The sequence below is a fragment of the Corvus moneduloides genome, chromosome 2 (genome assembly GCF_009650955.1).
Source record: "Corvus moneduloides isolate bCorMon1 chromosome 2, bCorMon1.pri, whole genome shotgun sequence".
NCBI classification, from domain to species: domain Eukaryota; kingdom Metazoa; phylum Chordata; class Aves; order Passeriformes; family Corvidae; genus Corvus; species Corvus moneduloides.
Window position 1 is genome coordinate 99554569 of NC_045477.1, and position 17879 is coordinate 99572447.

General features: G+C 37.5%; 1 protein-coding gene across 5 annotated transcripts in view; it reads right to left on the reverse strand.

Annotated features, from left to right (window-relative positions):
* The window catches only part of MYO16 (myosin XVI), a 377180-nt gene that overhangs the window by 30179 nt on the left and 329122 nt on the right, over nucleotides 1-17879 (reverse strand). For all 5 annotated transcript variants that reach the window (XM_032100576.1, XM_032100572.1, XM_032100573.1 and 2 more), the window contains exons 30-32: nucleotides 15458-15704; nucleotides 13317-13624; nucleotides 10296-11492 (exon numbers count right to left, since the gene is read on the reverse strand). In XM_032100576.1, coding sequence (XP_031956467.1) covers nucleotides 10296-11492; nucleotides 13317-13624; nucleotides 15458-15704 — 1752 coding nt within the window. The remainder of the gene's footprint in view (nucleotides 1-10295; nucleotides 11493-13316; nucleotides 13625-15457; nucleotides 15705-17879) is intronic.

Genomic DNA, 17879 nt, shown 5'->3' on the forward strand with positions numbered 1-17879 from the left:
TGCTTCAGAGCAGTTCAGTTTACTCATACAAAGTCACACTGTGACCTGCTGTAACCATGATTGTTTACTTTGTCTGCTGAGAGCTGGAGGCAAACAGCTGCATCTTATTTGCTGAAAGAAATGGAGCAGGCTGAAAACTGTCAAGACAGGATTCCCCCAGCCTATTAGCGTGTGCTGCCTGTCTCACCCTTTCAGCTGTGCTGCTGGCTGCCACTGCCATCAGAGGCAATAATTATTCATTGATTTATTTCACCTCACAAAGCCTACCCTTACAGCAGCAATTGTCTAGGATTCTCCCCCCACCAGGGATGCTCCTAGGATAGTAGCAATGAATTTGTACTGTCACTTCCAGCATCCTTTCTCTCCCAGCTGTGTAAGTGGAGCTATCAGATGGTGTTACAAGCTACTCCAGAAGCCACACTCTTTGATAGAGCAGGTAAACACAGACACAGGCCACTTATTTTGTCTGGGAACCTGCATTCATGGAAACTTTGCATGAATACTGGAAAGCAAAGAGAGGAGACACAGGCTATGAAGAACATCAAGTGACAAAACTCTGCTAGAAGAAAGAGCTCCTCTGAAGAATTTTGTGTTAGAGTGATACCAATCAGCCCAATTTCAGGGCATGAGGCTGGTAGTAAGAAGCAGGTTGCTGAAGCGGCTGCAGGCACTCCTAGGTCTAGTTCAGCCTTAAGAGCCATCAGCTCAATTATTATTTTGTAAATCACAGCTCTAGAAAGTACACACTTAAGAAGGTTTCTTCTGCTTTCTTCTCTGATGGATTTGTGCTGGTAGAAAGACAGTGTTCTTTTTTTCACATTTATTTCAGTGTCAATCATTACTAGCTAGAAACATTTCCATCTTTCCTAGAAGTGATGTTAGGGACATCTCTGGACCAGGTAAACTCTCAGAGCTGGTGGGGGATAGATAACATAAGTGCCTTTTTTCCCCATCTGGAGGACTCTGGATTGTTTGAATTAGGTTTTTCCCCAGCACGAGACAAGGAATACCATTCTGAAGTGGAGAAAACAGCCTTCTCAAGCACTGGTAAAGGATGAAGAATATCTGGACAGGCTGCCATCTCTCCTGACTGATACTCCTAACTGAGATCTGAGAAAGAGCTTGGAACACCTTTTTAGTACAACAAGTGAGCTAGACTCCTGCCAGTCTATGTGTTTCAGAGACTGGGGATTTAATTTATCCCATCTTCTCAAGGAACTGATCTCTGCAGGCTTTTCTGATGTCCATAACAAACCACACAGGGCAGGAAAGAGGGGAACACTGCTTGGGACAATATCCTGCCTTAGAAGAAACATTTATTCCCACCATGTCCCCATGTTCCCCACCTTTTCAAGTCTCATATGGAAAAGAAGTAGTTGATTTTACTCTGTTAATAGTTTTATTTACTGCTAGGTGTGTTGACTGGCTGACCAAAGTCAAATTGTATTTGTGTGTTTAAAAACCTGCTGGTGTGCCGGAAAAGGAGGAGACAATTTGCTGAGAAACACAGTTTCCCTTTTTTAAACTGTTTTCTCCAAGTTTGTGTGCATACAGCAGTTCTTCTTGAAGGCAGACATTTAAGTCTGTTTACGTTTCTGTGTGGTATCTCAGTAACAGAACAGCCATTACTGCTGGGCTTTAGCTGCTGTTGAAAGAAACTCTGTGACGAGACTCTGTCTCAACCTTCCTCCCCCTCAAACACAGTTTCAAATATTGTAAAAATAAACAAACAAAACCACAAACAAACAAACAGATAGGGATTTGCTACTGCCAAAAGCAACACATCAGTTCTATTTACTTTTCCCAGAGTGCTTCTACAGAGATTTTTCAGGATCTCTCATACCAGCTCTGGCACTGTCTGCAATGCAGAAGTCTTGGCGTGACTGCACTGAGCAGATAAATTGTTTGAGCAGATCCTGAGGAGCAATCCAAGGAATATTTTTGGTCCACCTGTACTGTAATACTGCCCACCAAATAGGGACAGCTGTTCTGGAAAATTCACATTTTGCTTTCCAAGTGAGCTTCTAAGACAAAAATTGAATTTAGATATCTATTTAGCTTGTTTTTAAGTTCATTTTGAAAGGACAGAGTGATGGTCAATGACACCTTCATTAACCTCAAAGCAAGAACATATGGCTATCACAGATGTAGTGTGATAAACATCCACACTGTGCACAAATACAGACAATCAGTGGCTAAAAACTGTCACTAAATGCTGCTGTGCATGTCAGGATCATTCTGCAACCAGTCCCTAAGGAAAGAGCTAAGAGAAATAATGAAATGTAAAACTTCAAGCCTAATTTAATATGTTTTTGTTTTGAAAATTTCACCATACAAAGGATAACACTAATTTTCATGCTTTTCATTTTAAAAGAGAATGAAAACTCAAACCAAAAGAGTACTGAACTTGAAGGCTTCTGTATTTTCACATTCACTAGTGGTGCCAGGAAGAAGGCAGATGTCCTTAACTGCTTTAAACACTACTCCTACCTCCAGTACTCCACTTCTAAGCACTCTACTACTTTCTCACAGTGTGGAGACACCATGTGGGTGAAGGTACCCTCATGTTTATGACCAAGTCTTTTTATCAGCCTATTTTCAATTGTCTTCTCTTGCTTCTCCAGCCCGCCCCATGAAATTCCAATGCTGGAACTGGAACATAATCCACACATCCGGGTCTATAGAGTTTCAGAGTTTAATGATGAGTTGCATGAGTCATGTCAATAACTTTGGGTCATCACTGAGGGGCTGGAGTGCACAGCTCTTGGATACCTGAGCCAAGGAGTCTAGAAACAGACTGGATTGTTTGTTAGACAGCTTTGGTTGTTGTGGAATCATACCCCTAAATGCCAACCTGACCAATGGTGAAATGATTGCTCTTGAACTTATCTACGTTCAAAAAAAAGTCAACACATTTAGTTGTTAACATTTTCAGTAAGAAGCATTTTGCTGTATTTGAGGCTGACCGTTTCACTACTTTACAAACATTTTTGAAAGCCTGGACAGGAAAGAATATTTATTTCTGCACAGAATTTTAGAATGCTTGATTTTCATTTCAGGCTAAAACAAAAATAAATGTCACAATCTTGACATTTTCTGTGAAATGGAATTATTGTTTGCTACTGAGGTTCTATGCAAAAGATAATTCAATGCTGAGATGGATGTAAAGAAGTTAAAAACATCTGAAGAGATTTCTCACTCAAGCTGAAAATTTAATTAGAGACTTTCACTAAAATGTGTGTCCATATTTCATTCTTCATTCTATTCCAAATGCTGGAATTCCTGTAAAATGAAGTGACATGACTTTTACTGCCAAATACCCATATTTTTCTTTGGTATCAGAAACATAAATGTGCTACAAATCAACTTCTTTCTCTTAGATATGGCTAATTTCTCAAAATTGGTATACAATTAATGATGTAGTAGTTCCTAAACAAAGTCATTTGTGGTTCTGCATTATGAATTACAAATATTTAAAGAAGCCCATAACATTGTTAGCAAAGACACAGCTTTCTAAACCATTACTGAATTTGGAACCATGATGTCAGATCAGATGTTGAAGAAAAGACGTTGCTATGAAAATAAGAATCCTGTAAATGTCTACCAGAATGATCCAAGTCATAATTAAAAGTGGGACATTATTGAAAATTATGGGTTTAAAATGCACTAAGCTGAACCAGTGTGGTGTAGTTATTGTATTTGAGTATCAGACAGGATGAAGGGGGAACAAAGTAAATCCAGCTCAGTGGAAAGGATGCAAAACAGAGTCATTAATTTAAAAGAAATGCCTGCAGTTCTCAGAAATGAACCATATAAAAGGAATAGAAAAGTCAATGCAATTACTTTTCCTCAGCATTCCTCCTCTTAAGCAGGGACTTGGTATGAATATGAGAGAGCCTGCAGTGGGTCAGACCAAGGCACTGCCTACTCTAGGATCCTTTTCCAGTAGCCGTCAATAGTTATAGCATAAGGTCAATGGAAATCAAAAATGCAGTGATATTTCCTCGTGATCCTGGGGCTGCATAGTCTCCTTCAACCTCTATTTCACTGACATAGCTTTTGGAAATGTATGGAGGAGTGCTCAAGACTTGATTGTGTTTTCAATACAAGCACTTAAAATGCAAAATAAATATGATTTTTTATGACAATACCCATTTTTTTTCACCTGAAAATTAGAATTGATTTATTCTTCTAAAAATTTTTGGGTTAAAATTGTTTATGGTAATCACACACAAAGCCTCTTTCACATGTCAGAACAGACAACCAAAGCAAATTCTATATTACATTATTTTAGGCTGTAACAGCAAACAGTGAAGTCAACCAGAAACAGAAATGCTTTAGTGAAAAAAAATGACGTAACAGAAACCCAAAACAATCTTCAGCAGTAAAATATACTCGTTTTCAGAGATTCTGCAATTATTCTTGATACACTGTGTTTATCTTGAAACAACAGGTCTTTTCTGCAATACATTATCCAGATAATGGCAGACTTATAGATCAGGAGAAGTCTGCAGATTAAGGTGGTATCTTTCAGGCTGTACAAAAGTCCATAGAAATTCTGAAAATAGGAATCAAGTATATTTTCTGTAGACTCTTCTAACCTTTTTCTGCTGCAATAATAGAAACCGCAATTATTTCCTCAGAAAAATCATGCAGCATGGGCTGGATGGCAACAGTATTGCCAGCATTTCCGTCTGCTCCTGTGTAATTTTCTGTATAGGGCATCCATGGCTAGCCAAGAAAGGGCATTTTTGTAACGACTCACATTGAACTCTTACTAGCAGTTCTTCCTCCCACTTTTCTGCACCTACTGCAAGAGATTCAGAGTTGCAAGTAGTGCATAGTGAATGTGTAAGTTTGCTGATGACACTAAACTGGAAAGAGCTGTTCACTCCCTTGAGGGCAGAGAGGCCCTGCAGAATGAGGGACAATCAACAACTTTAAGAAGTTTAAGAAGTGCTGTATTCTGCACCTGGGATGAGGCAACCCTGGATGTATGGACAGACTGGGGAATGAGAGGCTGCAAAGCAGTGCTGCAAGAAGGAACCTGGGGGTGCTGGTCAGTGGAAAGGTGAACATGAGCCAGCAGTTCCCTGGTAGCCAGGAGGGCCACCCTGTCCTGGGGGCATCAGGCACAGCATCACCAGCCGGGAAAGGGAGGGGATTGTGTATCAGGAGAAGGTTCTTCACCCAGTGGGTGGCTGGGCACTGGAACAGGCTCTGCAGGGAAGTGGTCACAGCACCAAGCCTGTTTCACTTTGTGTGTTTGGACAACATTCTCAGGCACATGGTGTGATTCTTGGAGTGTCCTGCACAGGGCCTGGAATGAGACTCGATGATCCTGACAGGTCCCTTCCAACTCCACATATTCCATCAGAGCTTGATGACTCTCCTGTGTTTAGATATTTGATCTGAAAATTAGTCACAGAAAGTCACCCTCACTCCCTGTTAATTAAGGCAATTATGTGAACAGATATTAATCTTTTTCTGAGAAGTGTGGTGAAGCTTAATTGCCTAAAGTTTTAATGATTTGAGAATTTTAAAGATGTAGAAGTTCAATGCCTTATACAATCATTCCTCCAGCATTTTCAGGTAAAAGATAAAAGTTGAAAACACAGCTTTTTGTATTGCTCATGGTTTGTAAGTTGTTAGCTTTTGCCACAAAGAAAGTATATCAATTTCATTGTACAACTAGGAAGGAGATGGAAATATGATTATTATCTTTATTAAGTTGCTTAAGACAAAAAGCTGAGTGACTTAGAGGGTAAAGGCCTGGGATTTCATCCCAGAAACACAAGCAGGGATTCAATTTGCAATCCACTGTTGAGACATTAGCTGCACAATAGCTTGCTTTATCTGATGATAAGGGAAAATTATTTACTAGATATCAAAGGGATACCTGCCTTTGACGGGACAGTACTTTTCATACAAATACATTGCATTTTATTGTTCTCCAAGTTTGAATCAATCTCAATAGAGAGCATTTGGCTAGCTTTAGTCCCAAGGTAAGTCTAAATATCTGTTTTATTTGCCAGTTGTAACTATCTTGCCAGTTGTAACTATCCTCCTGTGACTTTCAATGCTTAAACTGGAGAATGTGGAATAAGACACTGATATGTGAAGCTACCTGCCTTGAAAATAAATCACTTAGGAAGTAAGTAAGGAAGGGATTCACATAGTGAATGGATGTCAAGGATACTGGACAAACAATAACAGTATTGATGACAATACACTGTTAACAATCTAAAGTTTGCACGCCTTTGCTGCTGTTATTATATAGGTAACCAAAAAAATTTCACAAAACTTGATGCCTGTACATTGGTGACATACATAAAGGACATATCTTCCTAATTTTACTTCTTAGGCAGACATGTGGGGTTGCAAACTTGTGTATTTTCTTTTGCTCAGACACAGAAGTTAAGTATCTATGCCAATTTTTTCTCAACAAGCAGGAAGAAGAGAAAACATTGTGCCTTCGTCTCAATAGACTAATGGTAAGAAATTCAGCCAGGTCAAGGCAAAATCATAGTTTCTTTGCTCCTTCCCCTTCAGAATCCACATGAATACTCACTCTGCCAATCTAAGCATGGGTGATCGGTTAGGATTTATTCTACCTTTTGTTCTGAAGGTGAAATGATTCCCCTTTGCATGGAATAATTTAATATCAACTGTACCAATTAAGAGTAATAACATCACGACCTAGCAAAATCTGAGTATCATTCCTCCACACTGAGGAACAGAAAATTCTGTCCTTGCTCATAAATATTTAATATGAAATGCTTAAACATGTGATTGTCTCTTCCTTATACAAGAAATGTCTTATATGTTGAATAGTCAAAACTATTTGGGTATCCTGCTAAGGAGTGCTGTTTTGTGATTAAAAGATTGAATTCAGTTTCATGAGGTCTACTTTCAAATCTCAGGTCTTGTCTATTTGAGTAGGGGATCTGCACATGACCATTCCATTTCAATGTCTTGCAAACTAAAGTTTTCACTTCTAGAAATCATGGAGAATAGAATAGATTTGTGTGTGTGTGTATTATCAGTTATCTGCACTCAAATCTCATTTTATATGGAGTAAAACCAAATCTCTGTGTAACAATACAGCTGCAGTTTCAATGACAACTCTTCTCACCCTTGGAGAAACCACCTTATCTAGGTTCTCACCTGTTACAGCTTCGTTTATTTGAGCTGTAAGCTCTGCAGAGCAAAAAACTTCTCTTGTTACATGTGAAGTATTTTGCATGAAATCGCATACTATTTGATCCTGATCATTGTTTGAACCAGCAGGGGCTAGTGTTGTATAAAAAAAAGGCCAGGCTCAACCACCAGGTATAGAAAGTTGTTGCCATTTGATTTTTTGTTGTTGTTGCCCTTCTGAAAGACAATGTTCTCAGTTCAGTTCACAATAACTCTTCAGCGCATCAGAAAACCACAAATGTGTTCTCCTGTAATTCTGGATGAGCTTTTCTCACAAAGAGGTCAGGAGCCAAAAGGACATAAGTGTTCTCAGGCCTTGAAATTACTCCTCCAGGCGAGAGGGAGGCATGCTGGGGCATCTGTCTGTATTGCACTTATATTGGCAAGGAGGCTTTCATCTCCAAGGCTGATGATCCCACACAGAAACTCCCTGATTCCCATAGGTCACTCTCCATGACTTCAAAATGGCCCACAATTTTACTTTTGAGTTTTAGTTAAGATTGTTGGTAGGTTATGACTTCTGAAAATGAGGGAAACATTATAGAGTGCTGTTCTAGGCCGTGTCTTCAACTACAAGGACATTCTATTTCTTTTTTTCACCATATCATCGCCGATAAATAAAATACTACAAATGACAAAAAGAAAGGGAGGAATCTTCTAGGAACTTAATATGCATTAGGCAATAGGTGATAAAAATATCAGAAGGTAACACATGACAACTTCTAGTTTTATACCACTTGTAGAGTCAACTCTGATGACTGCTATCTCATTACTTTGCATGAAAGATTAAACAAAATTTTTACCAGCTGTTACCCTAGAAAATAGATGAACACATGAAGTACGTGAAAAAAGGCAAATCGTAAAAACACACATATATTCACCTGTGTTTGTTGCTTTCAGTCCATCTACTTATCACTGAACTATTCATATGTAACTGCACTTAGTATACAGTAACTTCCTAGCTCATAAAATATTGATTCAGGTTTTTTATCATATCTCTTTCTTGAACTTTGATCTTTCATACTTAGTGCTGCCTTGATGAAATATTTAGAAGTACATTTTCCATGTGAAAGGTAAATTTAGAGGTTTTTTATGGTAGCCTCTGTTAATGCATTAGCTTCAAACCACATGAGACCCAAGCTGAACTCTATCTTGGTCACATTTAGTTGATCATTGCATTTGCAAAAATCTTCCATCCCAAAGCAAATTTTTTTTAAGATAAAGGTAATTTTTTTCACTTCGTTGGGAGTGGTTTACAACACTTCCTCATCAGGTACATTGAGAGAACCTTGAGAAGATACATCCAAAGAACTAACTTCAATAGTTACTTCCTAGCAGATAAAAATGTATAACATATAAAATAAAACAAGAATCCCAAATTAAAAAAAGACAAAAACAAAAAAACAACCAAAAAAAGCCAACAAAAAAATCAACCACAATACCATCAAAAACCCACAGAAAACATTCTATATATATATTTATAGGCAGTGAATGTTATTGAATAATTTTTTCAAAGCAAACAAAACTACTGCAGTAACTCCTTTACCAATGTCATCAATTCATACGCTTAGCATAAGGAAAAAACTTTCTCTTGAGGTTGAGAACTGACGAAGTCTCAGTTCACAGCTCATTCAACATAGAGGATTGAATTCAGCATACAAGAACAAGCAAGGTCCAGCTAAAGCTTTTTCCAGGTCTGGAGGACTAAAGAGGGTTCTGTCCACCATAGTTTCTCTGACAGCCAAATGTCTCTTGTCTCCACCTAGACACTAACTTTCACAAAACCTGTAGAAACTCAGTTAATTTTGAGACCTTTAGCTCTTTCCTGTACTTGGTTGAGAGCAATTTTGGCTGAAGGCTGCCATAGTTCTTAGGAAAAGAGAGGTGGGGTGGCAGACAGACATACAGGTACACAGAGCAAGAACGAACACCAGCTTTGGTTATAGTACAGCTGTGTAAATTAGGATATGATACTAAAATCAATGGAGCAGTATATATTTAAGAAAATGGACCATGCATATAAGAGAATCCATCCCGTTCTCTACTGTTTTGTTTTGTATTGCAAAAGTATGCCTTGGGCTTCTTCCCAAAAAGGTGGCACATCAATAAACCAATGGAAGTACATCTACACCGATGCATGCAGCATGGGCAACAAACAGGAGGAGCTGGAAGACACTGTGCAGCTGGAAAACTATGATACAGCTGAAATCACGGAAAGTGTTAGTTTTTCAGTGAGACTCAATGATCTTAACATTCTTTTCAAACTTAAGTAATTCTACATTTCTGTATTGCCTATTTCAAATATGCTGCACACAGCTCTTGATTAAGACAAGCTGTTTGGACAAATAGAAATGAAGAAGCAGAGAAAGCAGTCTAGAGATTTTCTCACTCTAAATTTTAAATTCACAAAATTTTGTGTTTAGGAGATGCTACCATGGGCAGAAATTTCTATATAAAGTGTACTGAATATTTTTAATAGGAGAATTTTTTTTTTTTAATCAGGAAAGTAATAACAACACTGGAGTCAGTGTTGTTATTGAGATGCAAAACCAGGATTTACTTTAACTTTTTAAATGTTGTTCACTGCATGACTCTCCTTCCAAGCTTTACTTAAGAGACTGCTAAATACTGTATCATCAAATATAGAATTCCATGGAAATGAAATGATGACATTTTAAAAGACAGTTTTCAAATTAAAGTACATCTACCAGCCACCTAGCCATATATTTAATTCAAAGTATTTTTATAGGTTGATAACATAAACTTATTTTTCACACAGTGTAACATCTGTGTTTATTTTACTGAGACAGCTGGAATGTTAAAGGAACATTTAAACTTGTGTCATACAAACATTTTGGTAAAAGAAAAGTTGATACCTCAGACAAAACATGAAGACCTACAATTTTTATATGCAATGTACCTACTACATGTGTTTCTTATGACTACAACAACTACAACAGACGTTATTTAAAAAAACCCAAACCAATCAAGGTTTTCATTCTGTATTTTTGCCCAGTCTATCAGTTTCCAAGGTAAGAAAGTTTTGATGCAGAAAATATACACAATACACAGAGAAGCACAGAGAACTGTCTTACCTTCTGGCTCCCTGATCTTACGTCCTGCTGCAGATTTTCGTAGCACACTCCTTCCTGAGTTGAACAAGCTAGTTAACTCATCAAGGGGACTGGTCAATGACCTTGAGTTTGTAGGGCTGTATGGAAATGATGAATTTGAGTTCAATTTCCTGTGATCTGCTCTTGCCACCTTTGGGGAGTAAGGCAGTTTGGAGAATGGAGAAGATGAGCATCCAAGCTGAGCAGGATTGGGTCTCTGAGGTACTTTTGATAGATCTGAATTTGTACCTGTTTTCCCAGCATTAATCAGAAAACTAGCACAAGTCTCTGGAGGAGATGCAAAATGTGTGGAAGCCCGGTAGGAAACAAGAGGTGGTACAGGAGGAGGGGGCGGTGGCAGAGGAGGAGGTGGTGTGGAAGGGGGAGTCACTTTGGTGGAAACACTGAACACAATCAAGCCTGGAGATACTGGTCTTTCATTCTCCCCTTTCTGGCCTTTGGAGTACTGGGGTGATAATGGACTTGAGCCTTCTGACTGCACAGGGTATTTTAGGTTGGTTTCCAAAACAGGAAGCTTTTTGACCTCTAGTGGTGTTAAAGGTGATTCATCAGAAGCAGGTGAACATGTGACAGGGGTTGGAGGGAATACAAGAAGTGGTGGTCTGTGAGGGAGCAAGTTAGGGAAAGGGGCTGGAATGTCACATGAGTCTTTATAGATTAAAGCTGCTTGACTGTTTCCATCCAATGTTCCATCTTCAATGTTAATATTTTTTTTGCTTTCAAACAACAGAGGAGGAGATCCAGTCACTACTGGAATTATTCCATTACCATTGCTTCCTTCTTCTGGTAGAAAATACTTCATTTCTTCATATACAGACTCTCCTTGTTCTGGACTCTCCGCTTCAGCAGAACTGCTTTTCACAGCATTCCCTACCATTTCAATATAGACAGGCTCATTTTCCTCCTCTTCTTGTGACATAAAGAGACTCAACATGCCATGTTGTGGTCCATCAGTAGAAACTGCTCTCTGTACCGTCACAGTGTCATAGACACCTGGTTTAACTACTGTGCTTGCTTTTTTTACATCCCCAGGCTTTTGGCCAGGTATTTCTTCATAAGAGCCACTAAGTTTTGTATTTGGACTTCGTTTTGGTTTTCTGGGAGGTATTTTTTTCATGGTACTATAGTCATCACTGTGTGGCCTTGGACGGGTCAGTACTAGGAAAGTGAAAAAGGTCTGTGTTATTAACAAGTTAAAGTCAGTTTTTTCTTACACTGGTCTAGTACGTTAAGCCCTCAAATGCTACCCATTTAGTTCTACAATGAGAAGCAGTCACAAACACAGGAATCCAAGCAAAAGCATAAATAATTCTAAGAATAAAATGCAGAATTTTCAGCTACCAAACCACAGGCCTTTGCTACTTGGGCATATAATGTACTTTGGTAATCTCTGCTGCCACTAAAAGATGAGGACTCACACCTGAGGAGGTATATTTTGAATCCAAATGTGCACTGCAAGGTCTGTAACACATGGAAATATGTATTTGTTTCTCCTTTTGCTCCAAGGGAGAGGGGCAGGCTTTTAACTGGGAGTCAGCACGGTGCTACTTTGAGATATATGTGATTGCCACTAACTGAAATACCCCTCTTTTATGTAATCTCTACAAAACTCTAATTATAGGATGATATTATGCCCCCCTCTTCTTTTGTACTGCAGGTGTGGAAATAATTTATAACTTTAGGGAATCCCATAGCCTAAGGGCAAATCCCCAAGTGAGTATACATTTAACTAAACTAGATGTCTCTTCATAGCCTCCAGGCATGTATGGAGTGAAGAGACTAGATACCTGGATGATTGGTCTTTTAAGATCAAAATTAGATGTTATAAATCAAAGCTGGTTTTGGACAAAGACTCAGGAAACTGACATAATTCTTGGAAAATGAGAGAAACTTGCCCTATTGTTTCATACATATGAGAACTGCAAAATTGTTTTGCGAGTACATGTAAGTATTATTGTTAAGACCACATATACATATATAAACTGTTGCTCTTTCAAAACACCTCTGTTAGAACTCCTTGGTTAAACTGATAATCTCTTGCAGACTTGGACACAGAATGATGAAACGACTACAGACCTCCTTAAACCATACCAGTTTAAAACTATGTTGGGCATAGTTCATGTCTCCATACATAGAGCTTGAATGAGCAAGGAAGACGTTAAGAAAAATGGACTTTCACCCAATGAACTGGACATGAGAACAGTAATTATTTTGAGAGAGGGAGCTACGAAGATTTCTATCCATTGTATGCAGGACTAGGGAAAGGTTATACCCAAAGGTTTAAACCCAACCTGAAGGATCTTCCTTGATAAACCTTGAGGATCCTTTACACAAAACATGACACACCGGGCTTATCAAAGAAAGCAGAATGGAATCCTTTCCTTCATCTTCTACCCACTCATTTCAAGGGTAAAGGAGAATAGAACAAGTGGACTCAAAACCATGCTATGTGCACCATAATGTACTGAGATGCTTTGAGACACTTTCAGGACTTTCCTTCTAAACAAAAATCACTGTAACCAAATTATGGCAAAAAAAACCCCAAAAAAAAACCAAACACTGAATGCATAAGTTATTCATGTGAGTATAAAGAAAAAGTAGGAAAAAGTTTAATGTTTAAGTCTGTGAAATTCAAGATTCGAGCATTCTGTTTTACTGATGCAAGATATTCTAACAGTTTAAAAGGTGAAATAAAATGGTCAGTGCAGTAGAATAGCTCATATTGACAGATTATTTGTTTCTAGAGGGAGTTCTACAAATAGGTTTTGGTTGTTGACAAACTAGGCAATTAGAACACATGAGTATTATTTGCTGATTTGGGAACAAATGACAAATTGGCTATTTTTATTTACTGCCACTGAAATATTTCAAGGAAGCAGGACCTCTCAAAGGCATTTGACTGTGTTTAAAAGGATCAAAGTGAAAAGAATAAATCAATAACTCTGAGTAACATTTGTGACTGTCTCTGCCTTTATGCCTAACCTTCATTAGTGGTTTCCTTAGAAGCTGCCGACAAGCAAGCACTAACAGCCTCGTATGAGGCACTCAGTCGTGTGTTGGGGTCCCTCTTTGGTTTGGGAGGAGGCTGTTTCCTTGGTGATGGCAGGCTATTGCTATCGTCCATGCTGAAAACAGAGTGCAGGGAGGGGGATCTGATGGATGACCCCGCCGCAGAATGTACCAAGCCGTCCACTGCCATGGGGACAGGGACGGAGCTGGAGTGAAAGTGCTTAGACGTTCGACAGCCGGCAAAGCTGTCCTCAGAGACCTTCCCACCCTTGTCTTCAGCTCTGAAAACACAGAAAAGAGGCCCAGATGCATTATTCAAGCAGTAACAATGAACCTGTTCATGCAAACGTAACAACAGCTTTTTGGTAAACAATCTCACAACTCCCCTGCTGTGTTGAGGGGATGTGTGCAGTAATCTTCTGACAAACAAATCCAGATCAAGCTGCTATCTTTCTTCCATTTCCTGTTCCATGATAAATCAGGACACTGGCCCATTTTCACACAAATGCAGCCTTGCTTAAGCAGTCTCATATTGTTGATCAGACATGCACTGAATGAATTGTTCACACTTTGATTGCTACACACAATCAAAAGCTGGGTTTTCAATCTGAATGATAATTTCTGGGAAATCCATTTTAATAGAAAGTTACTGAGGCAGCAAATACTGAGCCTTTATCGTTATTTTCTAAAAAGACAACTATAAATTCTATTTAGATAATGCAAATCTTTAAAATATTAGATGACCTTTTTAACCAGCTACATTGGCTCCTTGAGCAATTCCACCCAGATATCTATATATCTTCCAGTTTAAACTTAATTATTAGTTATTACTTTTAATGGTAACTTTAATTATAATGATGTTATGTTTAGTTGTTTCAATTACAATTTAGTTTTTCTATTTTTTCTTTTTTTTTGCTATTTGAATATATATTGAGAAATAACCTTTCAGCTGCTTCCAACAAATTGATTGTTAGCAAAAATGCTTCTAACATTTTATTCCTCCAAGAATCAAAAGATTGAGACCCTTTTAACTTACAGTAGTAATGTATTAGATAGAAGATGTCTATGCTGCCATTTTACAAACAAATCCCCAAGCATTTGTCTTTTAAAATTGTATTTCTGCATGGCAAATCACCAGCAGAGCTGAAATTCATGTACAGGATATAGCCAGCTGCCCATGTAGTAAATGAAATAGCAAAAGATGAAAGATGGTGCTCAGTGGATAGTTTGTTTTCACTGTAATGTTTAATTACAGTCTTTCCTACAAAGGCATTTCCTCCAATATGTAATCACTGGGATATTTGAAACTAATTAAGCAGATGCCATTTTCACTTTAATAAAAGTCACTGACAAAAGCAATGATAGCAAAGGGAGTTGTTCTGGATGAAAATTAAGTTCCTATGGAAAAATAAACATTTATATGTCCAGCAAGTTATAGACACATTCTTTCTATTGACACACACTGATTAACTGCAAATGCTAACTCTGCCCATTCAGCTGTCTAAGAGAGAAGAGATCATGGACTCAGTTTCTACAGAATTGCTCTCCAGCATTTACTGGATTTGTAAAATAGGTACTCCTGAAAACTCTGATATGAGTTTAAAAAAAAGAAAAAGAAGCCAATTTTTAAATAAAGGCATCCTCCTCACAATCAATCTACTTGGTTCAGTGAGAAATCAGGATTTCTTAGTCTGGACTTACTGTATTTCAACACTTTCTTAGTTGTTTTCCATTACCTTGGCAATTTTTCAGTGTTGGTATTTGAAGTTAGAGGAATTTTTCTTTTGCTTGTTTGGGCTGATGAAAGTTAAACTATAACCTATTTATCATAGAATTAGAAGTATTTCTGTAAAAAATAAGTGTTTCAGACACTTGAATAAGTTCCTCTAAACTCAGTGTCCCCTGAATAGGATATGGTAGTTTCCTTAAGTTTCTAGACTTAATTACCTGATATGCAGGGAAAAAATATGACCTAATATTGATTTGGGATGAGCATATACTTGAGAATTCTCTTTCAATCCCTCAGTCATTTCTATGGTTTTCTAAGAAGAGAAGGAATTCACAAAACCTGCAGAGATTCATTAATTCTTCACAGCAGGTGCTTCACATCTTACCTTTTGTGGCCTTCCTCTGGCCTGTTTCTAGCCTCTCCCTTTTCTCTGTGGTAAACACCATTCATCTCGTTGCGGAGCCGGTCATTTTCCCGAGCAATGTCAGAAGCATTTTGAATAACCAAGGCATCATATGTTTTCAATCCCATATCCTCAGCATTCTGCAAGAAGCTTTTGATTGAGGTGACCTCTTGCTGTTTGATGCTCATCTTCTGTAGCAAGCGCTGGCGAGCTAGAAATCCTCTTACAACTGCCATAGCAGAAGGAGAAAATATGGACCAATGAAAGACAACTAATTGGGGAATTAACTTAATATCACTGTGTGTTCTGCTGTAAACATGAGCATGCCAAGTTCAGTCAATATCTTGTACAAATTAGGAAGGAAATCTGATGGCATAAAAATAACACAGTAAAATGCAAATCTTTCCCTTTTCTGCTGCTAGTGCTTAAAACAAAGTAGTGACAGTAATTTTGTAAATTCTCACTATCAGAACTCAAAATGTTTACTTTCACTGAACGTTATTTTTATTACATTACAACTGAAACATAGATGTATACTAAAGATTGTGAGAGCATACATTTACACTGCAACAGTCAAAAGATAGTTTGTTTCAAAATAAAAGCCTGGATAAATTAATTGCTTTGGATGCAGTAGAAATTAAATGATTGCTGTTGGTCAGCTTTACAAAATGTTTGTATTGTTTCAATGTACCTAATACCCCATCCAAAACAAAAACAACACCAGATTTTTTTTTGTTTGACTTAAAGAACTTTCACTGCTCATTTCCTTTCATCTAAAACAATTTGATTAATTTAATGCAAATTTAATGCAAATTTCTCAAATGTATCTGTCACATCATGTCTTTTTCAGTTAAAAGTTTTCATCTACATTACATCAGCTTCATGTATCTATCAGACTTTTTCTTCACACTCTTTGTCACCTTTATGCTGGGGAAAGATTTTAGTGCATCTCCTATAATAGCTTTCTGTATCTCTTTCCTATGCATGTTTCATTACAACAAATCCTACCCAAAAACCACCCAGTACCCCGGATTTTCCAAAGTATGGTTGATCAGAAACACAAGGCACAGGGACCTCTGTAGCCATGATAAATTGGGCACCATTTTAATCCCTGTGCCTGCAACAGGTGGTGTCAATAGTCTCTGAACCTATGTTTTGGCCTAAAAGGAAGAAATATGCTAATGGAATGTACTGTATTTGTGTGGATGTTTTTTGTTCTTTTTTAAATTCTACAAGATCATGTTTCTTTCCAGATCTAGAACCTCTGCTGTGTATCTCACAGGGAAGAACCTGGTTTAGAATTATTTATATGTTGCCTGAAATATTGTTGGGTTTCAGCAGGTTTTCATCAGTTTACATGTATCAAAACAAGGTCAAACTTCATCATTGCTTCTTATGGTTACTCTCATTCTGGTCAACTGAAAGTTTTTCATAAGTGAAGTCAGCAGACAGCCTGTGTAAGATGTTTGTTTGAGTTTGGGAGAAGATACTGAAAATGTTGATTGCAAGATAAAAAAGTTAAAATGCTTTAGGTGTTTAGAACAACATAATTAAGTTTCAGATTTAGGATCACTGCAAACCATTAAATGATGAAGAGGCAAACTGAAGTAATCTAAAGGAAAAATGTCAAGAGAGAAAGATTCAATGAGTCTTCTATAAATATAAAATGTTACTGAATAAAATAAACAGCTAAAGCATAGGATAATGTAAGGCAATTTCTATCATTTTCTAGTGCCTTGTTTAGACACTAAAAATTTCTTTTTTAGAGATGCTCAGTGTCCACCTGACAAGATATCAGAAAGACTAATGTTAACATAGTAATACTGCTTCTATCCAAAATTTACTGGGTTTGAAAACCGTCAAGTTTAGATACTTTGAAATCCTTTCCAATAATAATTTATGATAGACAGTTTTGATGGTTTATACTTTTATAAACACAACCAATCAATGCCTTAAATTACATTCCATACATTCTGACATCTTTAAACCCTGAAACATTAATGCACTTACCTAATTCACTTGAAAAGGAAATTAATAGTACAGTTATTGCTGACAATTTTATGAGAGTATTCATAGTAAAGATGTTATTGAGTCTAAATCCAAGGGTTAATGTTGCAAAAAGAATGAACACATGCATAGAATATTATCAGATTTCACTGGTCACAAAAATAAAAATTCTGAAAGAGCTTAATAATAAAAAAACAATTTTGCCTAAAATATTCTCTTTAAACCTATCTTCTGCAGACCAAAAACAGTTAAGCATCAAATCTTGGGTGACTTTGGAAAAAAAAATCTGTATTTTAAAGTAATATTTTTACAAGAGTCTGTGTGTATGTGTGTGCTTTTAACTTCACCAAAAAAAAAAAAAAAAAAAAAAGATTGGTAACACAACCAAGGTTGGTTA